General features: G+C 42.9%; 1 protein-coding gene across 4 annotated transcripts in view; it reads left to right on the top strand.

Annotated features, from left to right (window-relative positions):
- Positions 1–23,297, top strand: part of ankfn1b (ankyrin repeat and fibronectin type III domain containing 1b) — a 247,474-nt gene that overhangs the window by 197,765 nt on the left and 26,412 nt on the right. For all 4 annotated transcript variants that reach the window (XM_069180849.1, XM_069180847.1, XM_069180848.1 and 1 more), the window contains 5 exons: positions 10,971–11,172; positions 12,293–12,500; positions 17,129–17,326; positions 20,128–20,241; positions 21,460–21,557. In XM_069180849.1, coding sequence (XP_069036950.1) covers positions 10,971–11,172; positions 12,293–12,500; positions 17,129–17,326; positions 20,128–20,241; positions 21,460–21,557 — 820 coding nt within the window. The remainder of the gene's footprint in view (positions 1–10,970; positions 11,173–12,292; positions 12,501–17,128; positions 17,327–20,127; positions 20,242–21,459; positions 21,558–23,297) is intronic.

Below are 23,297 nucleotides of genomic sequence, written 5' to 3'. Positions count from 1 at the left end.
GAAATGCCTCGCGGTCCGGACGTGCTCCCGGGAATGACTGTGGGTAACAAAAGTCCATCTGAATGCGGCGGCATTTTTCATCGCAAGGAAACGATGTTGTCATGTGTATACTGTTATTCCTAGGGAGCGCTGTCTGTGCACTCCTGCGGCACTAGGCTCGGAGCTCCCACCAGGGCTTGTGAGGGGCTTCGCTCTCAATAAACCAGGAATGGCTGATGGGAGAGGTACTGGGATCTTGTCCACTCAGCCTAAAGACTCTTATATCCCTTGATACGGTGCTATCCCGGCAGCATTATTTGAACATGCGCGATTTTTTGCCCTTTCATTCCACCGCGTGAATCGAATTACTTTGACGGTCAAGGGAAATGAAGCACTTTGCAGCGGTTTCCATTTAGCGCCACAAATCGTATTTTTCGAGATGAGGGCTCAATGAACTCGCAAGACACATCACTCAAAGGAAAGACTATGTACACATGTGTAAATAATGTGAAACATTTATTACAGTTAATATTTATGGCACTTGGCCGCGCGTCAGATACACAGTGCAAATACGTTGAGTACCAGTTCCAAGTCCTTGCAAGTTAAGTTTCAGTTTCATCATGTGGAATATAGGATAGTCCCCTCTGGCAGCTATTTGAGTGTAACAGCGTTCATCCCAGTCTCCCCTGGACAGGAGGGGATGTTGTCCTTCTGGGTGGAAACACCTATTTTCCAGCTGTTTCCAGAGGCTGAGGCTCGGCCAAGAATTCCAGGAACAACAGGGGAGTCCGAGGGCTCAGTGGCTACAGTGTGCCAGGGGTCATCCCCTGGAAACCACACGCTGCAGGTGTGCTGCTCCCCTATGAGAACCACACCTTTACTGCCTCTCCAAACCTTGCGTGGGCACTGATGACAAATTCTGCCCTTGGGATCATACCACAGAAGTTTATAGAGGGAAAACTGGCCTGGTTTCTTTGTACTGACTGGAAACTGGACGACAAAGTGTACAGTAAAGTACTCTACAGTAGTCATTTGTCTTTGACTTACTAACTGCACTAGTGCTTAGAGACAATGCAGTTGATACTCAGAGCTTAGATGCCTGAAGTACATAAAAACAAACGTTTTAATTGTTTAATGGTAAGAAAATGTAATCTTCCGTTGCTGATTTTCCACTAAAGTGCTTATCATCAAAGATGTATAGTTTAATATTTTAGCTTTTCGAAAAGCCTCATCACTGGTAGAAACTGTGTATCTGCTTCTAATCCAAAGCAAATATACAAATGATGGGTTATTCCTCGTGATTTGTTTTTAATGAAAAAATCCGGGTACATTTACGAAACCAAACTTCTCATTAAACTCAGCTTTGGTGAGATTCACCAAACATATATTTGTAGAAAGGTCCAATTGGGCGTGATGTGTAAACTAAGGTTTTAACAGTTCCTTTACTCTGGACAGTTTCTGATCACCTATTTCATCTTTTATATTTTTTTTTCCACCACCTGCTAGTCTAAGGCTCCAATCAACATGCATGTTTTAAATAAAGCAACAGTCTGCATCACATTTCTGAACAGCAATTCCACTCATAATTGTGCTTCTCTTGTGGAGCTGTCAGCTGTGTCCTGAACCAGCCAGAAAGCTGTACCCTGTGTTTTTTTTCTGATCACCTATTTCAGATAGATGGAATATTTCATAAAGTACGGTGTGCTGTATATTATGGTTATGACAAGTACATCTGAAGAGCACTCCTGTATTCCTCAAATTGGGTGTCTGTGATTCTTGTTTCACATCTCTGGAATGTATGTACACCCAGTCCTATGCATTCGTGGGGATATCTTCATGAACTGTCTATGGATACTAAAAAATGCATGAACTGGAATATATCTTCTCAGATATATATATACACAGTATACCATAGGTAGACCTAATACATTATACAAATCAACAACAATATGCCAAATTGCAGAATAAAATGACAAAAACTCTACACAATCCTCCCAGGTTTCTATTACAAATATGATCAAAATGATCATAGCACATGTGTGGTAAGGTGGAGGAAAACATGTGTAAGGATTTTGAATTTCGAGTCTTTTTGAGATGACCTGAGAGGCTTTGGGCCTCTAAGAAGGCTCCAGAACAGTGGCTCCTGTTAGTTAGCTCCCATATATGCAATTAAACTCTTCATTGACTTAATAATACTCATAAGATTATTTTGAAATATTTGTTCCCAGCTCTCCCAACGTGTTGGGGCTTGCACAGTTGTAATTTCGTAAGCGAAATAAAATGTAAATATTCACTTCAAGTAAAATTCAAAACCAAACTCAAATCAAACAAAATCACCCACTTGTGAGCAGAAACAAAATGTAAATATTCAATTGAAGCTTAGATCAAGTTAAGCTTCAGGTATCTAGTTAAGGTGGGCTGGAATGAAAGACAGCAGGTGTGTGGCTCACCAGCACCAGGGATGGGAACCACTGCTCCAGAACCTTTGAAAGCACCCAGTCTCGGCCTGTCACCATGAGCATGCGAAACTGCAGATAAGGACCAAGGGCTGTACCACTGTTTGGTTGATGTGTTTATGTGTTGCCATGTGTTGATTATCTGATCAGGCAGCTTTTTGCTCATGGTTTAAATGTCATTTAAATGAACTAAATGAAGTAGCTAATTCAAGGGCCACTATTCGTAGCATGGAACTTGAAGAACAGCATTTCTGCGGTGAAAGCCCAGATATTTCCTGTGCAGTGAGATTCTCTGATTGTCTGAAGAGCCCACAAACCTATTCACAACTTTTAATACTGGGTTCAGCACTGTTAACTTTTAAAAGTTGGGGGTGGTATTTGGCTGGACATACTATCGTTAAGGTTAAGAATCATAAATACTGTGCTTGCCGTTTGACAAAACGGTTCAAGGAAACGATAATTAACAGTGATCCATCCAGCCATTTTTGAACCTCTTTGTCCGATTTAGGGTTACAAGGGAGCTAGAACCTATCCTGGCAAGCAACAGGTGCAAGTCTGGGCACACACACACAGGAACAGGTTAAGGTTCCTGGTTAACCTTAACCTGGTTAAGGTTTCGGCTGTGGAGACTTCCTTAGGTGTCACACATGAAGAAGGTTCACCCCTGAAGACGGCTCCATGGCCGAAACATTGTGCCTTCTTTCTTTAGCGTGGAATAAACCTGTACCTGTTCCTTTGCAGCCTACGCCTGCCTACACAACTACCTTATTTGAACTGTTTTCACACACACACACCGGGCCACTTTTCCCAGAAGTCAAGTAATTTACCAGTATGTCTTTGGACGGTGGTAGGACAACTAAGTACTCAGAGGAAACCCACACAAATATGGGGAGAACATACAAACTCCATGAAGACAGCACCCCAGTAATTGAACCCAGAGCTCCAGCACTGCCAGGCAGCAATGCTACAACACCCCGACATGATTCTGCCTCTTTCACCATCAGACATTCAGTTTCGTTTGTGAGTGAGACACACGGTTCACGTTGTCCTTAGACCCAATCTGTCATGTTCTTGTAGATGTTACTTATAGCACGTGTCACGTTCAGCTTTATTTCTTTCACCTGAAATGTATGTGATAATATGTTGTGAATGGCGTTGGGGTGCCAGGCAAAATGTATACAGTATGTGTGCCACACGCTGGCTCATGTACCAGTGGCTGCCAGCCCCCTGTTATAACACGGAGAGATTGCTGTCCCACTACTTGCAATCCTCATTTCAACTCAGGACAGAGCTGCTGTGAAGTACCAGGGCTCCTGTTATAGAGAGGATTTTGCACACTCAGTTTGTGGCCCCATGGACCAGGTATCTACATTCTTCAACTTCAAACGTTCAGTTAAATCCCGTCGATCCCCTGTTTGTCTGGGAGCGCGGCTATACAAGACTGCAAAAGGGATTCAGTAGAGCAGAGCAAGACCAACGATCCCAAACTACCTTTCCTGAAGCTTTGGTGATTTCCGTCAAAGCAGTTTGAAAACCACAGAGGGGTTTCCAAAGAGCTCGACCGGTTTTGCTCAGGTTACTCTTTCAGATTCACCTATGGGCTGCAGTCTACATATGCCAAGAGTTGGCTCGGAGAAGAATCGGAGAAGAAGTGCACTCTTCCAGTCTTTATCTGAGAAACCGCCTCTCTCCTGGCCCGGGCTCTCTAGATTTTATTTTCGCTCAGCGTTCGGCTCTGACCTCCCGCGTCAGCGCTGGCTGTAACCTGATTCAGGCCTATCTGAGGAAGGCAGCTCCGGTTGTAATAAGGCCCTCAGGCACGCTGTTGCACTTTAACTATGCAGCAAGCATTTATTTGTTATCTAATAGAGCATGGGCTTGTAATTCCACTCGCGGGCCCCAGCCGGCTGCCGGGAGAGGGGAGACGCGGGGCGGCGGTGGGCCGAGTGTTTTGGATTTTGCCGAGCTGTGCCTGCCATTTGATGTGGGCTGAGGGGTTTCTCTGCCAAGCGCCCCCCCCCCAGCCCAGAAACGGGAGCTTTTGTTCTCAGTGAGGCGGCTTCCTGCATAAATATTTTTAAAATGTCCGAATAAAGAAATCCACAAATATCTCTTCCCGGCTCTCTATTTCAAGGCCTTGCTGCCGGTGCCCAGGGTGACTATCTCTCCAGCTGCACGCCTGCTGTAAGGCCATCCCAGGCGTTTGGGCTTTGAAATTTAATGTGCAAATAATTCCCCAGTGTCTAGCTCGGATGCATTTTTCTAGCTCTGCCCCTTTTGCTTTAAGGATAGTGCAACGGAGGTGCGGGGTTTAATTGACAGATCTGCAGCGTGAGCTGTCTCCACCTCCTGAAAAAAGTGACTCATTTGCAGCCAGTGCACCCCACTGATATAATTAAAAAGATGACGCTGAGTGATTGTTGTGTGCTTGTGTAGTACATATTGCTTTGATTGAAAACTGAGTTTGAAAGCAGGTTGTGCTCTGATGTTCTTGGCCAGTAGCCGACGCAAAAATGCGGTCCCGCTCCAGACAAGCTACCCCACCAAACACGCTGTGTTTTCACGTCTTACAGCTACAAAACCTAATTGAATCTATGTTTGTGGAAGACGTCGCATTGCACTTGCTGTACATCTTAACGAGTTCTAGTTTTGTTCAGTGCTGTTTAAAAAACCGCTCCTCTAGCACGTTTACAAACTTGACAGAGATGTAAACGACTGCTTTTTAAAAGGATATCGGTCTACAAAGACTATTAGGAGATGGTCGCCCAAAGATAACTTCGACAGCGATGTTCGTTTTGAAGAACATCCTAAAAGTGTAAGCTCAAGGAGGTTCCCTGAGCTCAATTTTTTATCTGGCGATCAATTGCTCTGTTCCCGAAGGTTGGACTCAATGGCTGACAGTTGTTTGAAAGAGCTCTCACCCACCAGATAAAAACAAGTCTACATCTGGCGCCCTCCCGGTCTGCACTTGGGGGTTTTCATGCATACCGACTAAAGAGCTTTCAAAGGTTTCCTAACAAAGTAGGACGAGAGAGGTAAATGAGCAACAAGCTTCCTTGCAAAACTTGAGTTTGTGAAATCGTTCTCTGTCGGGAGTTAAGGCTGTCCTAGTTTCATGGCTATGCATTGCGAAGGGCAAACTCTATTAGCAGAAGTGTGATTAGTCTTCAATTTTATGCTAAATACCAGCGAATGTTTTTTCCGCAACACCTACGTAAAGATTCCCAGCCAGTTTTCTTGGCCTCGTTGGAAGATGCCAGTCTGATGCTTTTTTGTTTGCAGAACTGAAGCTTATTTTATTGCCTCTGTTGCCCTAGCAGTCACCCTCCCCCCCCCCCCCTGCCCCAGCCCAAACCCGGCCTTTTACAATCTACAGCCTTGAGTTGTGAGGTGTCCTGCCTGTGAGTAATGCCACCCACTGCACTGAGTAAGGCCTGTGCTGCCGTCTGGGCCAGGCTCTCTGTCTGCAGTCTTCCCACTGGATTCTGCCTCCTGAAACACGCCAGTATTAACTGATGACTGGCCTCCTGTTGCCTGGTTTTCATGCATTTTGCTTGTGCACAGAGCTCACTTGCCAGTTGTGCCAAAGGGGGTATGAGTGGAAAATTTGATTGCATGTCAAAGTCTCTTAAACCAGGGTGGCTTTGCTGTAGTTATGCAATACCCCCTCTTGCCTGCTGCAGATCCAGCACACACTGTTCGCTCCAGGGATCTTTATTCCCCACTGGCTCCAGCAGTCTTCACACACGGCTCGCTGGCCTCATCGGGGGGGGATTCGAGAGTTTGTGAAGGGAAAAGTAGTCCTATCCGGTGTGACCTCAACATTTTCTGTCGGGGTGTCTTTGCCAGCTTTGTGTGGTTTCCACAGAAATCCCTTTTCCCTTTTTTTGAAAAAAAAAGTTGGAACGGGCGATGAGACTTTTCTTTTTTAGAACTCCCCGACTCCCCCGACTTTTATCAACTTTGCTCACGAGCGCCCCTCACGTCCAGCAGGAGGCGACCTGAGGACAGCCCCCCCCATGGAAAGGTAGCTAATGCAACTTGCACTTGGTGCCCCGCAGCGCAAACAACAGGTGAGCACGGGCGCGTTGTGTGGCCTCCTTTGTGCTTTGTGCAAAATATGTTTGCACATATTTGGACAATGGGGTCCAACCTGCTTTCCAAAGGGAGGCCTTAAACTGTTGAATGAACATGTGACCCCCCCACACACGTACTCTACGGAGCACAGAGATTCTGGATTTCGGAAGCCCTTTGCTGTGTTATAACTCACACCAGGGCTGTTTTGCGGCCTTAAGGTTTGTGGGGACTAAGGCTTCTGGGTTTTAGGAAAACACCCTTCTTTTCCCCGGAAAGTCAAACAAAATCCTTCCGGGTAAGGGGGGGTACCAACTCCCCTCATCCCCAGCCCAGAAAATAAGAGCCTGTGAGAGGATGAATCGCTCTCCCATCCGCTCACTGTCCCAGGACCGATACCTTTTATTCCCAAAGCTTACCTCACCCCACCCCTCACTGGAGAAACCGTAAGCCTGTAAACTTTTTGACAGTTTTATCCTTTTAGCTGAAGAGGAATACAAACTGAGCACAAAACAAAACCATGAAAACAATGACACAATGACAGCTGGAAATGAAGGTGCCCAGCTCTGGGCTGCCATCCTTTTCCCTCTCAGCTCACCCAGCACTTGAAAATGAGAGGTTCTGCGTTTTGTTATGTCACAACCCCAATGACGGCGCTTTGCTTTCCCGATGTTGTAACTCTTTCAAAATCGTAATAACTATATAATTTGTGCAAAGATTCTTCTGGGTTCATCGCTGGATGGGACAGGATATGTCTTTAGCTGAGTGTGTCCAGTAAACGCTTAATGGAGGTGTTCAGTTGGTCCGTTGTCACTGTGGCTGACCAATTTGAAGTGTCTGGACTGTCTTCAGCAAGCTTTCCTGTGCTGTTACGAAGGTTGCACAAATCATTAAAGAATGTTTGATTCCATGCTGGCCAGAGCATAAATAGGAAAACTATCGTTAATTCTCATATCATTTAAGATACAAACCAAAAGGAGCTATTTTTCTCAAGTGGTAAATCCAAAGGCAAAAACAAAATCTTTAAAGGATATCGCTGAGTTTCCTGCACCTTCCTCAATAACTCTTTCACAGTTAATTGGGATTGGCAACGCTATCACAGATTGACTGTTGTTTTCATGGCACCTGTGTTGGAAAAGTGAAAATGGATTTGCAACATAGCGTAGGAAAAGTTACAAATGAGCGTAGGCTATTTGGCCTTTTGGTAGTTAGTAGCTAATTGATACAAAGATCTCATCCAGCTGTTTCTTGGAATAGCCAGGGTTCATTCTTTCAGATTCAGTGACATGGTAGCTTGTTCTACACTCCTACAACTCTTAAAGTAAAGACTTGCCTCCTGTTCTTGGTTTTCAAATGTACTTCTACATAGTTTCCACGTCCCTTGTGAAACGCATGCTTTTACTTGACTGCGGAATTCTGTGGGGCTGTAGAGGAAATTTCCATTTTGCCTGCAGAGAAGAATGTCGCTAATAGGTTTAAGCTGAAAAGTCCTGTCCCCTGTGTTGAGGCATGTAAACCACGAAAAGCGAAGAATTCCTTGTTGCGGGTGGTGGAGCTGGGTTTCATTGTCCCTGCTGACACATGTCACAATGACATTTACATCAGCAACTTTGCTGACGTGGGTGGTAGACGCTGGCTCCATGTCCAACACAGGGTTTCCAAGAATACAGAGTCAACAGCATTTTTCCTGTAGCAGGGACAGAGGCTTATTAGCATTCTTGAGATGCTAAGACAGCAATTGAGTAACTCTCTGGGGTCACAGAGAAGGAAGCTATAGAAGGCAGGCGGTAGCAGGAGAAAGCCATTTAGGTAAGCGACAGGATAACCTCAGGTTCGACTACAAATCCAATGGGTGTTAAGCATTTGATATGGATAACTCCATGTATTCCAAACTATAATAAGTGAAGGTCCGGAAGAGGCTTTGGCCTTTTAATGGCATTTTAAAATGACTCCAACTTGAAGGGAAATCAAATGAAACTTGTGTTTTACCACGGACCTACCCAGACAAACTCTGCTGCCGTAAACCACCAGATCCCTTGTGCTTATGGTGTTCCATTTTTGTCTTGGAGGTTTCAGCCAGAGCGATTTGACTGGGCCCTCTTTTGTTTGCAACCTTGCTTGGGTTCCTAATGGCAGCCAAGTCGCGAAACAAATAGCAAATTATACCTCGCCTTTTTCCAGATGTCTTGTGAAGCGTCTCGTCTTCATCGTGCTGCAACATACGCCTTTCTACTGTATGGAATATTTTTTTGAATCCGAAATGCTTAAACAAAGCTTCTGTTTTTAACAGGTATAAATGTCTTGTACTGAAGGAGTCTGGGTCTAAATGCGATGGGAGATAGGGTAGTTGCTACGCATGTTAAACTTGTATAATAACTTGTATGGAAAAGTTTTATGAAGAAACCTCTGTCTAGACCATATTTTTGCGATTTCATAATATCTCCACAGTTTGTTTTTTTTCTCGCAGTGTTAAGAGGATTTGAGTGCCAGCAGGGAGAAATTCAGACATTGATCTTTTGGCACATAGCAAAAAATTCCCCAGTGTGCTCTACTAGACTCCTACATTTTGGTTTGGTATTTTTTTACCAAGTAAATAGATGGGAAGTGTTTTCTAGAATCCTAATTGTGAAGTCATAGTTCCATAAAAGCACAGCCAATGTCGATTCATAAGTTTTTGAGAAACGGGGATATAAACGCTAATAGCAGTGCTCTGGCCATCCTCCGCAATGAAGAAGTGATCAAGGTAACAACATGAAGAGCCGTTCAGCTAGCCCTTATGTAAATGCTCCCTTCTGCTCAAGAAACAAGCTAGGCTAAATTGAGAGTGATATGTGTTGCCCTCACCTATTGTGATGGCTATTGAACACCCACAATGCCTATAATAATAATAATAATAATAATAATAATAATAATAATAATAATAATAATAATAATAATAATAATAAACTTTATTTTATATAGCGCCTTTAAAGGTGGCTTCTCAAAGCGCTTTACAGGATGACAATAACAATAAATAAGAAGACTACAACAATAAATAAGAAAATTTCACAAGACAGGACACAATTATAATTACAACAATACAACAATAACAATAGAGGAGACCGTGGAAGATGGTATTAAGAAGAGCAGAGCGGTGAAGAATGGAACCAGTTAAGTTAAATTTGGATTTTGAGTCATCCAAATTTTTATGTCAGAGATGCAATTAGATAGAATAGAGACAGCCACATCAGTGTCGGGTTTGGTATGGATGTATATTTGAGTATCGTCAGCGTAAAAATGAAAGCTGAGGCCATGTGATCTTAAAAGCTGACCAAGTGGGAACATGTAAATACTGAAGAGCAAGGGGCCCAGTATTGAGCCCTGGGGGACACCAGACTTGACAAGACCAATTTCAGACCTGTACCCATTGAGAGAGACAAAGTGACAGCGATCAGTGAGGTAAGACTTAAACCATTTGAGGGCAGTGTCAGAGACTCCAAACACAGTCTCGAGACGAGAAAGCAAGATGTTATGATCAACAGTGTCAAAGGCAGCACTGAGATCAAGAAGGATGAGTATGGAAAGAGAACCAGAATCAGAAGCTATTAGGAGATCGTTGGTGACTTTGACTAGGGCGGTTTCTGTGCTGTGAAGTTGACGGAAACAGGAAGCTGAGTACCTAAGTGTCAGTAAAACACATTTCGATATGCACTCGTAGGCCAAAATATTAGGAATCCTCAATTAAAAGAATGAAATATTTAAGAGCATTAAGAGCGTGGAATGGGATTTTATTACCGTCTTGTGGCCAGAACAATCCCCGTGAGCTCAGTCTCCTCGAAAACTGGTCGACAGTGAAACACGCAGCTCAGTCCCATAAGCAAGCTTCTATAACTTCAAAGATAAAATAAGATAAGATCACTTTATTAGCCATATACAATTTCTTGCATTAGGAATTTGTCTTTTCGCATACCCCAGCTTGCTCTCCATGAGACACACAGGCATACAGATGGGGAGAGAGAAGCTTGGGGTCAGACCGCAGGGTCAGCCATTTATACGGCGCCCCTGGAGCAGATGGGGTTAAGGGCCTTGCTCAGGGGCCCAATGGAGTAGGATTCCTCTGCCGGCCACGGGATTTGAACCAGCAAACCTTCTAGCCACAAGCGCAGATACTTAGCCACAGTGCCACTGCTCTGCCCCAATTTTTTTTTAAGATAAAGGAAGAAAGGTCTGTAAATATTCCTCAACCGTGCCGAACACCTGCTTCAGCACATTCCCATTGCCTCCAGACAGCTAGCACATCCTTCAGGGGGGATTCCTAATGTTTTGACCAGTCAGGCTAATCTTAAAAATCTTAAAAATTCAAGGGGTGTCATTTGTGTGCAAGAAGGACAAAGGTGGCCCACCACCAGTTTAGGAAGTGGTTAATAGTGCTGGGTTCGATTAGAATGACTGAACGGATGGCCTCTCCTTGTTCTCTATTAGGTGTGACTCACCGAAGATGACTCAGCAGATTCGGGAGCTCCCGCTGGCCCCATCCAGGAAGGCTGCTGGTCCCTCCTCACCCAGTGCCGCCCGCCGCCTCTACCGCAACCTGTCCGGAAAGTTCCGGGTAGGGCACCCCGGTCTGGACGACAACGTCATGTCGGGTCGCGGAGACAGGGACCGCGTCCGGAAGACCTGCATGGTGAGCGAGCCAACCGCACTGACCCCAGCCCCTTCTGGGTCGAGCACTGAAGATCCTGGAGTGACAAGAAAATTCCAAGAGAACAATCTCATAGGCAATCAAATGGATAGTGTAGGTCCTGGTTCTGTTGCAGTTTTAGTCTTGGTTTTTGCCTCTTTGTAAGACTTTGGCATCAGAGTTAGAAGTCTTGAAGTGAGAGGAGGCCATTCCGTTTTGCATATAAGTCTCAGTAAGTCTGCAGCTGACATTTAAGTGATCAAATATAAGCTTCTTAACACTGTCAACTTTTAAGTCTCAACTTTCCATGCATTATCTCTTCCCTTAGACATTTAATCAGATTCTTAATGGATTTGTCATCTCTCACTATTGCCACTGTAACATGGCTCATACAGTGAGCCTATTACAGAGATATAACTCCCTAGGATGCCCATTAGCACTGAATCTTTTTGGTGTTAGTGTAAATCATTGATGCAGGAGGTGCTGTTTGATGGTGGTCTAAGAAACAGCCTTTGGGTGCTGTCTGAGAACATGCTCTACAAGCCACACCAGTATACTGAGAGGATAAGAATAAGAACATAGCAGTATGATCCATCTCAGCTTTTGCAAGCTGAAGGAACCTTGCGCACCGCGAACCTTGTCCTGATGAAAGAGAAAAAAAAATGAAAGTAAAAGTAAAATAATGAACATTTTTCTCATTGTTACATCCTCTGGACACATTTGCTCAAAATTGGTCGACAAGCACATACTAGAATGTGCAGATCATGCAACCTGAAACCCATCAAATGCAAAATCTAAAATGAATTATTAGAATAATAAGAATACAAATCGCAAAAAGGCGCAATAAAGTTCAGACGATGATGATGGACATGATTACTGACATGAACTCTTGTTTTCCATGAATGCGATTGGTAGTAGAGGAAGTCAGATGTTACTGTATAGTAATGAAGCCTCCAACTAATGTAACACATTTTTCAATGACAGATGACATTGATGTGGTAATTTTCGTTATCGTATAGTGCATTGCGAGCAGTTATCATCTAAGTGCTGCACTGTATAATTCAAAATCTCTAGGTCCTTGAGCACAGGGCAGAAATGTGTCTCTTCTCTGTCTCCTTCTCAGTTCCAGAGTAATGAAGCCCTGTTTGAAGCCGTGGAGCACCAGGAGATTGACCTGGTGCAGCTACTGTTGGCCCAGTACAGCCTGGAGGAGCTGGATCTCAACACGCCCAACAGTGAGGGCCTCCTGCCGCTGGACATTGCCATCATGACCAACAACGTGCCAATGGCCAAGCTCCTGCTGCACGCCGGCGCCAAGGAGAGCCCGCACTGTGAGTCGCCACGGCAACCACATACCCACAACAGCACACCCTGTTCGATCAGGCCGCTTTAGCACAAAAAGCAAGTGTAGGCCCCAAGCCTAGTGGAATACACAATGCTCCCGTTCACTAATGTGTGAAAATGTTCCCCAATGCCAGCTGGGTCAACAACCAGACATATTTTCAAAAACATGGTAAAACGGGTCACTGTAAATGTCCTCATTATTGTTTTAACAAAGAGAAATGCAAACAGAAGTAGTGTATATTCAAACAGAGGATCATATCGTCAAATCTAACCGCAGTGTACAAGCAAATAACTTTTTAGTCAGTTTTCCTTACCGTTTACTTACGAGGCTTTTCAAAACACGGCTTTTAGTGCAATAACTAGCTACATGTGCTGTTATTGATAATGACTGGTAATTCATTTCAATTACAGTCAGTCATGCTCCTGCTGGAAGCGAGAATGATTTTGTCAGCATTTTGCGCCCTTTTATTGCTGAGTGACAACTTGGAGGAAGTGACAGCCTTAAGCAGACGTTTATCTAGCGTGTTTGGAGAAATGGAACATGTCAAGGGAAATATGAAAAGTGGTCTGGGTAGCAATGCGGGTCATTCATAAAGGTTGTTACGAGCTATTTTCTCTATATAAAAACTTAGTTCTACAGGGAGGAAATGAGTTTAACGGTGTCAAGTTAAACATCACGTTGGCGTTAATCCATAAACTGCCTCACTGTTCTGAATGTTGCCAGTGCTTTATGCCAGTAAGGGCACATTCACAAAAGCAAATACCTAGGCATTTGTAGATTGTCTGTTAATAAACAGGCTGTTTTTTACAGATGCCCCCCCCCCCCTCCAAAGAAATTAGGAGGGTAAATGAAACAAGATACACGTAGATGAGAAAGGGTGTTTGCTAAAGTTTCTTGTTGATTAATTCTGTGGTGAAACAAGACGTCTTTTTAACAGTCACTCCCTGCAAAGTAAACCAGTACAAACTGAGCCATTTTTATAAGTCTTCAAATCAAACCCCATCTGAAGAGAATTGAGATCAAAGAGGCCGGCTTCCCGTCTGGCCTTAAAAGAGGCCTCTGAATCAGCATTCTAGACTTCAATGAACGCTCGTTTTAAGATGAGGAGCACGGCAGACACTGAACCTCCCAATCATCATCTCTCCTGTTGGAGGAGATCGGGGGGTCACATTTGAACAAATTCGACCCCTGGTTTAAACATGGTTGATCCTTAAACAAAGGAAGGTTATTGTAAAGAATAGTATGTTTTGAATGCGTTTTGAAGCATTGCAATTGTATGAAGGGGTTATTCTCACTCACCTTGTTAGGTTTAGGACGATATGAACCACAGTGCTAATTGCTCATATAACAGATGCTGACGTTGAAAGCTTACAAAACCACATCTATGTTATTTCACTGCTCCTAACACATTGATTTGATCAATCCAAATCCAAATCCGTTTTGACAACAATGCTGGGTAGCTTGTTCCATACCCCCATGCTCTTAGTTTTAAATGCTCCTTGCCCTAATTTCCACTTACCTCCTCTGGTTTGTGTTTTTTTTTATTCAGAAAAAACCCTTTGACCCTTTGACTTTGTTAAAGTCGTTGGGAATACTTGAATAATGTCCTCTCCTTCATCTTTTAGCCCATCAGTGTAGGACCGAAATGTATCTGGTGGATGATGATAGTAATAAGCCAAATAGGAGCTATTAGTGCATTGTTTTACTTCCATTCCAACTCATCTCTTGAAGAGTTAAACCAGCTGGTTACTGGTTTACCTGTACCAATTTAACATTTCCCCTCAGCTGTTAATAGACAAAGTTGTAGTCTTACCTCAGCCTGGGACATGTATTCTCAAGTCCTTTATAAGAAAAACTGAGCATTTCCAAAAACCATCCTCCCTAACAGTAATCATTCTTTGACCCTGAGTTGCATGTTTAACCAGGTTGAATGACACAATTAAAAAAAATTATATATATGTTTAAATATTCAAAACATACCTTGATAATGTACGGTATCTGTATCGGCTGTACACTCCATCTTAAAAACAGTTTTGGAATGAAAAAAAAAAAGCTTGGAGTTCCCCAGGTCCAGTTTTTCAAGGCAGCTCTACAGCACATTCATTTTGTCTCTTTAAATATATCATATTAATACTGTATCTCTCTTTAAACGTCATGTAAAACTGGACCAGTTAAGCCTTAAAGGAATTAATGTATCCCTGCTCTGAGAGCGTGTGCTGGCCGTGATTTCAAGAGTTGTAAAATATTTGTACCGCTGGTTCTCAAGGGCCACACTTGACAAGACCTGCTTTGGAATGCCTGTACCACTTGGCTGTGAATTCTGTACATCCTCATTGTCCTCTCAGCTGTCAGGCACTAGGCTAGACACTGGAGAAGACTTCTGCTCAGGCGAAAATCACCCGCAGGACAGCATTAAACCACCAAACAGATGACAAGATCGAAGCATGGGAAATGCAGGGTTAAAGGAATAGTTACCAAAGTAAAGTTTTTTATTAGCTAGTTTGATTGTGTTCACGACTGTCTGGATGCCCCAAACATCTATGAATCGCACAGCCTGTATTTCTGCTAACAGTCTCAGTTTTCCTACTCCTGTAAGCAGTTTTCTGCTGCTCGCTCTTTTGAAATTCCCAGCATTTTCTGAATTCCACCGGACCAGCACATCTTTGTGTCTTGATTTTTCTTTCTTCAAAAGTCGTTTTTGAGTGTTACACTTTGAAGGTCCAGGCTGGCAGGGTGACAGATATGAAACAGCACCAAAGAAACATTTGAGGAGTGGGGGAAGTTTTACAACCGGCAGCCTTAATGAAAAGCAGCTCGCTAGGGACAGTTGCACCATTTTTTAATTTTGTACAGTACGGTTTTACAGCGATTATTAAAGCCTGTAATTCTAACCCACTCTGTCGCCTAGTTTTGTTTTTTCAAAATGGACCAATCTTCTCTGCTGGCTGTTCCAGTCAGGCCCAATTTAGCACAACAGTTATACTTTGAGAATGTAAAAAAAATATGTCCTCACTCATTTACAATTCAAAGATATTAGCAGAGAACAAAATAAAGAGTATATTCAAGCATGTTTATTCAATTATTAGTATTTTTTTTTCAGAGGTAGTTTGAAAAAGTTGAATACTGTTTTACTGAATATGTAGAAAAAGACCTGTCCTTTTTGCCAGTGTGTTTGCTTTTATTACTAATTTTATGTAGCTGTTTGTTTTTGTCAGTGTTATGTAACAGAGGGAGATGTACTGATAACTGCTTTTATTCATGTTCCAAATTATAACCATTGTTATGTGAGGACATTAAAAACGTTCAATGAATGATTCAGTCAAAAAGAGATAAAAAATGACAGGATGCCTTCAGACAGCCTTACTTCTTTGGTTGTTAGTAACTTCCACTTACAAGAATTACTTCAATTGTTTCCTGAGGGAGTTCGATTAAACCTCAGAATCATGTTTAGCTACTTTGTTCCAAACACCCACAGCTCTACAAGTCATGAAGATGATCTATAGAAAATTTAGTCTATTTTAAAAGAGAACATTGTATCACCACTTATCAACACTTTCTCACACAGAAATATAGGTTAAACTGAAGCACATATTTTTGCTTAAGATATTTTATAGCTTACTGACTATGGGACAAGGCAAATTTTGATAAGACTTCAAACAGGCGATTGAGGTGACAATCCTTTTCACAAATTCGGTGAGCTATTATGCTTCATGAGAGAAAAATGTAAAAGCAAAATGAAAAAATTAAAGCATTAGTTACAATAGAGAAGTTGCGTCTGCACGTGCAAAACGTTTTGAACCTTTGTTTGACCAACCAGTGTAGTCTGAAAAGAAACCAAGCAAGAAAAAAAAAACAGGCAGATGAATTTATTTTAATTGCTTATAAAGAGGGGTTTTAGATCATTTAAGGCCTAAAATGTAAGGCCAATTTTTTTGTTGGATCAAATGCAGAATTTCGCTGCACAGTTTGTAGCCAAGCAAGCTAAATGTTAGTTCTCCAATTGGAGAGCAACCACAAAGTTGCTGATGCACAGCACATACCCATCCAGGCCAGACACAAAGAAGATGAGGTTTACTGCACAGTTGTGCTTTGTAAAGTAAGTAGTGGACCTTACCTGCTCACAATTTACAGTAAGGGAATCCTCAGTTGAATTGACAAAACTCCCTAATCCTAGTCCCTCTTTTGTTCCTGGTCTCTTTAAATACTCCTATAAGTTAATGGAAGAGACTAAAGTGGTCCAATTAAGCATTAATTAGACAGTTTTACCTCTTCTCCACAGGTCTTTAGAATCTGATGAATTAAAGAGGCTTTGACTGAGATAATGGCAGCAAACATTGTGTAGGATACTATGAAATGAACAAGTGGGAAAGCAAGGGAGAAAAGGACATCAATTCCACGAAAATAACTGGAAAGAAACACAATTTTTCAGCTCTTTTCCCATTTAGTCTGAGAAATGTTCATCCTCATATTGTTGAGGACCAGATGAAAGGGAGCAGAAGGGATGATTCCACCTGGCCATTGTGCTGACTGGGTTTCTAATGTGGCAGAGCATGTGTATCTAAAGCATGAAGTTGTTGGTGTTCATTGTGTTCATTGTGTGGCGGTGTTGTGCAGTTGTGAGTCTGGAGGGACGGGCCATGCACCTGACCACGCTGGTTCGGGAGGCAGAGCAGCGCGTTAACGACCTGACGGCCCAGGTGGTCAATGAGGGCCCAGGAGAGCGGGACAACTCAGAGAGGGAGAGGCAGCTGAAGGCTTGGGAGTGGCGCCATCGGCTCTTCAAGCGCATGAAGACGGGGTTTGAGCACGCACGTGAGTCTCCTTCCCTGTCCATCTTCCTGATTCCTTCTCACTGGAGCTTATAAATCTGGGAGGAAGGTTAAATCCCAAACCCATCCACTCCAGCTCTCTTACGTGTTCATCTTCCATCCCTGGCATCCCTTTGTGTATCTCTCTCACATTCCTTCCACCCCATCTTCACCCTCACAGCAGCTCCCTAGCTCATTCCTGAAAACGAGGGGAGGTTCAGTCAGGTAAGCTCCACTGTAATATATGTGCCCCTCTTTGTTTGGTACCCAGTGTACCAAAGCTGTCAAATGATCACTTCACACAGGGAGGTGCAACTCAGGATTAAGCTAGAGGAAACCAATCTGAAGAAACACATGTGACAGCTATACGTCATAACTCAAAAACAAGTAGAAGATCAAGTTTCTCTTAAGATGCTTTTATATAGTCTACTTGAGTGAAGCAACCTTAATTTTAGGAAGGGTTTGGCTCTATAAAACATGCTACAGCAAAATGAGATTTATGGAGTTTACAACAGACGTTTGCTGTTCTAAGGATGCTAGATCTTTATCTCACTCTGCTGTCCTACATGTATTTACAGAGAGAGAGATCACTTTATTAGCCATATACAATTTCTTGCATTAGGAATTTGTTTTCGCATGTCTTTTTGCATGTCGGCTTCTGAACTTTCCTTTGCGTATTTCTCTTGCGACTTTCCCACCACCCCATCTAGATCCTTGCAGCAGCTCCCTGGCTCATTCTTCATGAAATCGAGGGAGTGTCAGTCACCCTCATCCATACAGTCAGGCTGGCATTCCCTCATGTATGCGAGTATGTCAAACAACCTCCAATATATTCTCCCCCTTATAGCATTCATTGGGATGTAACCAAACAACTGAACTATCTTAGTCTATTTTTGCTACTGTTTTTTGTATTCGCATGATGGTTATTTTTGAGCATTTTCTCCATTATTTCTGCATTTGTTCAGTAACACAAATTCGCACTGGCAACATGTCCATTATTTCTAGTCAGAAGTGAAATATAATTGGATGATAGATTGTGCCTGAGAAAATGATTTTGCAAAGCAGGCATGTCAACACTTTTACTCCATTTGAGCTTACACTGAGAAACAAGCTCAGTGAAGTACCTTGCTTGGAGGTACAATAGCAGTGTCCAACCAGGGATGTGAAGCCAACACCTTTCATAACCTTCAATTCTTCACATTTTTGAATTACTAGAATTCTTTTACTCTGATCGGAACATTCTCTTTTCAGGTTAACCCGATATTAACTCTTGCACCCAGTACCTGTTTTGCCACTATTTTCATTTATTGATGTGTAGCTCCTGAACAGTTTGATCTATGTTCATGCAGCTTGGTATTTGTGGAGTGACAGACTCTAAGGCTCACCCGCGGATCTAATATGTCTTGGAGCACTGAACCTTTGCATTCTGGATACATATTTGTCTCTTTGAACTGTGTGTATGGACTGGCAGTGCCAAAAAGCTGGGTTCCTAAGCTTTTGGACACGACCTCCCGAATCCAAAATGTCACTGTAGTGACAGAGTAACGGATTTGCTAATGCTGTCACAGGAAGAGGACTTAGAATTCAAGCAACTGTAACTGTGGCTCGACAGATTATATTCACACAATGGAGACTTCACTGGAAAATGCTGGATCTGTAGTTTCCAGCCAGCCCCAAATCACAGAGCTATCTTTTACAGTGCCTGTGATAGATTTATTGATGTGTTGGGCCGCAAAATGCGTTGAGCTGAGTTTAAAATTAGAGACAAGTTACAATACGGTGAACACTCCACACCCAGTGTAATGGTTCGATAATCCTTAGGTGCATCCACACCTGTGGCAGAAAATCAACCTTCTGTGTTTGCCCTTGGTTTGATGAGCCTGACTGGAGGGGGGACAAAGCTGGTATAATTGTTAAGGGACACGGTCAAATAAAAAAGCCTGACATCAAAAAACAAGAATTTCTGAATTCACATTTCTCTTAGCTTTCTCCTGATTAGTTGTTGACTCCTAATACACATTCCCAGAAAAAAATGCCTTTAAATGCAGCCTGCCTGTGTAGTCCAATGCCGAGCTCAGAGCTGCTCGTTTGAGACAGATCAAGTACTCTGATTAATTTTAAACAAGTGCAGTTGGTGCTCAGATCCTTCCAAAGTTCCCTCTTTAATACGAAGAGAGCTTGGTGGCATTCTGTTGAGGCAGTGCAGCTAATTATTTCCATGTTCAGGCAACAGAGAGCTGGAGTCATGGTTGTGAAGGGGCCGGGACTCTGTTTTAACCTCTTCACAGCTTTTTATCGTACCAGCGAATTGGGGGATCCTGGCACCTCCAGCAGACGTCAATGTGTTTTGGATTTTCACCAGGATCATCATCCTTTTTAATACCGTATGAGACTGGAACAATTTATTCATTAACCGTACTGCTTGTACACTCTCGGATTGCTTTTTGATTTTTATATTTTACATCCAAATTGATGAGTATTAGATCCAGGTCTTGCATGCAGTTTGCACTTGGCCTGCTGCCTGGCCGCTGTGGCTCTTACATGAAGAACAGAGTACAGAGAACATTTCTAGAATAATATAATATAATAAATAGGAGGTTTAGGAATGCTGTTTTGTTTTTTTTATGGATGGTGGTAGCATTAGGAAAAATATTTTAAAAAACCAATCATGATTACATTTCTTCAGATCAAGTGTGAACACACTGATTTTAGGGGACTGATCTTCCACTGAATTTCCAAACTCCCTTCCCCTCCTTGTGTATTTTAACATCTTTCTCCTTGCCCCATCTCTTCTCTCTTCCCCAGGCCCCCCAGAAGCTCCCAGCAATGTCCGCCTGTCTGTCAGCAGCAGCTCCAGCCTGCGGGTGACTTTCCACGAGCCGCTGAGTGTCAACTCTGCTGTTGTAACGAAATACAAGGGTGAGTGTGGAAGACAGGGGGAGCCAGAGAGCCACTGCAGCACAAAGGAAATAGGAGAAAGTTTAGGGTTGAAGCGACAGCCATCTGAAAGAGAAGTCATTTCTCCTTATAGGGACAGACAGGGCTGATTTGGGGGAATTGGGAGGATTATTATGGATAAGAGCTTCAGAAGTACTCAGTTTGAATAGATGTTTGTCCCTGCCTTGAAAGGTTTATTATGGAGACTCAAATATCACTTCCCAGTGAGGCCAAACCATAAAGCCCTCCTGTACACCACAGTGGGTGGACAGCACATCACACTGATCAGCGATCGTTTGGGTACTCATGTGATCCAGTAGCACCAAAGTTTAGAAACAAAGCTCATTAAAAGATCCCTTTCTCGAGATTTTTTATGGTAAAGGTTGGATCTGGGTCCTTTTTTAGTAATATATTTAACTGGGGGGGGTGAAGTGAACTGAGATGACAAAGGTTCCAGCAGGAGGCGGTATAGATTCCTTTCATTACTGATAGAGGACGTATGAGGTTACAGTGACAGCAGGTTTTGCTAAAGGGCTGGCTGGAAGGTGGCCAGCTGATTTTGTGGAAGAAAACCTGAAGGTAAGAGCGTTACACTATACTGTAAGAACAAAAAGGCGCCATCCTTTCGGATGAGACGTAAAACCGAGGTCCCAAATCTCCCCTGTCATTAAAAATCCCAGGGCGTTTCTCAAAAAGAGTAGGAAAGTTACCCCGGCGTCCTGGCCACATTCCCCCCTGGCCTTTACCAGTCATGGCCTCCTAATAATCCCCGTCTATGAACTGGCTTCATCCCTCTGTTCTCCTGCCCACTGATAGCTGGTGTGTGGGGAGCATACTGGCGCACTATGGCTGCCGTCGCATCATCCAGGTGGGGGCTGCACACTGGTGGTGGTGGAGGTGGGTTTGAGTGGAGTGTCCAGAAAAGTGCTATGTACTGTACGTGTAAGGATTCTATTATATCCTTGACCCATAAAAGACTCTGTTTCTAATTTTAACTTTTGTAAAACTACCTACATTTTTATTATTCATATTCAGCAGTCCCCATTACCTGTCAAGTGCTTTGAGTGGAGAGGCCAGAAAAGTGCTATAGGATATTAGTAGTAGTAAACACTGGAAGGGGGTTGGAGAGCTGTGTGAAAAGTGCTGTCGCTTTTCACACAACTGTGGTTTGACACTGACCCTGTGCTTTGTCCTCTGCAGTGGAGTGGAGCTGCTGTCCCTCAATGTCTCCTCTGCTGGGAGAGGTAGTTCTGGAAGATGTCCGGTCCCTCCAGCACACCATCACAGGGCTGCCGTCAGTAAGTATGCTCTAGCAGTGTGGTTCTGGTGGTGTTGAAGGGTGGGGGGCCCAAATATTGACGTCTGTTTGAGTTTTTATCGTGTCACTTAAAACCAAAGCGTAAATCTCTCCCCTGAGAGGCAGTACCTTGGCAAGCAGACGTAAATGAGTCACATTTTTAACCGAAAGCGTCGTGACAACGGTCCCTATGCTTTCCAAATTGTACTTAATGATTTCTTCTGATTTCTGTGTTTTGATTTTTGGGGAGGTATTAAAGGAAATCAAATTGGGCTCTGTTAAATGTCTGCCTTGGTTGCTTGCCTTGATGTGCACTAGAAGATGAGCTGTCAGAGCAGCACTCTGTTTGCAGTTTCGCATGTGTTTACTTAAGAGATGCAGCTGAGAGTTTGGTGTCTGAGCTTGTTGGTGTGTGATGTGTGTAGGGTGGGAGTCGGGGGATGTTAGGTGTAACCACTGTTATGCTGTACTTTGCGGGAATTTGGAAAAGGCAGATGGGCAACACTGAAATATTGCCCCGTGTTAATTCGTTCAGCTGGGAGTTCTTCTAGAAACAAGTTACTCCCGAAGTGAACATGCCTTCCCAGGCTGTTTATTCTTTTGCACTCTAAAAGTTGAGGCCCGGTCCTGTACTCGTAGTCACAGGTCTAAATCACGGACTTGTGGTTCACTTGTGGACACTGTCTTCAAATCTAAACTTAAAACTGACCTTCTTACAAAAGGTCTACGTCTGCCTACAGTCAATCTGTAAAAGCTTGTATTGTTCTGGTGTTTTATTTTCTTTCCTCATGTACTTTTATGTAATTTTTCTTTATTCATGATATAGCAGTGTCCTTGGGTTTGAAAAGGCACTTTATAAATAAAAGTATTACTATCTCAGTCCCAGCTCACCAATGACAGTGCCACTACCATTGCTTTTCAACATTTACATTTTTGCTCTACACAACAATGTGTAATAAAACACACATTCTGGAAGGGTTTATTTTTTGCTAATTTGCTTATTTTAGCTTGGTTAACTCCCAGAACATGGTAGCACTCTCATATTTTAAATCTCATGGCCCCAAAGCTTCAAGATTTTTTTTTCCCCAGAAAATGTACGATATTGATGACTCTTTTTTTCAAAAGCTAAAATGAGGCATCTTTCCCCCTGTTCTTCAATTAAGTGATTTGAGGCAGATTTATACGTGTGATTGACCCTTGTGTGAGAGATCACACATCTGATTCATTGGCGGTTATCATTTTAAATGAAGAAACACCCACACCTCTAGTCAGACTGAAAAGACCATTATCAATATCAGCATAAAAACAGTTAACTTTAAAAAAGGGAGTGATTTTTTTTTTGGCAGTATTTTCTGCACAACAAAAAAATAAGTGTAGAAAAATGCCAAATCGAGGTATAGCATGATTCAAACTGGTGAGATTCAGTCTACCTGATGAAATTCTACCCTACGTTACTGACAGATCCAATCTGGAGCTCAGAAGTTTTTTTTTCTTACAGGATTTTATAGTATGTCAAATAATACTCCGAGCAGAAGCAGCAACAGACATTTAAAATTCCTTAAAAGGGCAAAAAATAAAATTTGAAAGATTGAATATCTTGGCTATTTCTGACTAACTGATTCTGTCAGTCTTGCCTACCGCTGGTACTGACTTAAACAAAACCAGATTAAAGGGATGTAATTAAGTTAAACTGTCATGTTTTTTGTTAAGAAAATGTAACACAAACAATGTTGTGGCTGCC

The sequence above is a fragment of the Lepisosteus oculatus genome, chromosome 19 (genome assembly GCF_040954835.1).
Source record: "Lepisosteus oculatus isolate fLepOcu1 chromosome 19, fLepOcu1.hap2, whole genome shotgun sequence".
Lineage (NCBI taxonomy): Eukaryota > Metazoa > Chordata > Actinopteri > Semionotiformes > Lepisosteidae > Lepisosteus > Lepisosteus oculatus.
The sequence above is the reverse complement of the archived record's forward strand: the minus strand, read 5'-3'. Positions and strand labels throughout refer to the sequence as shown.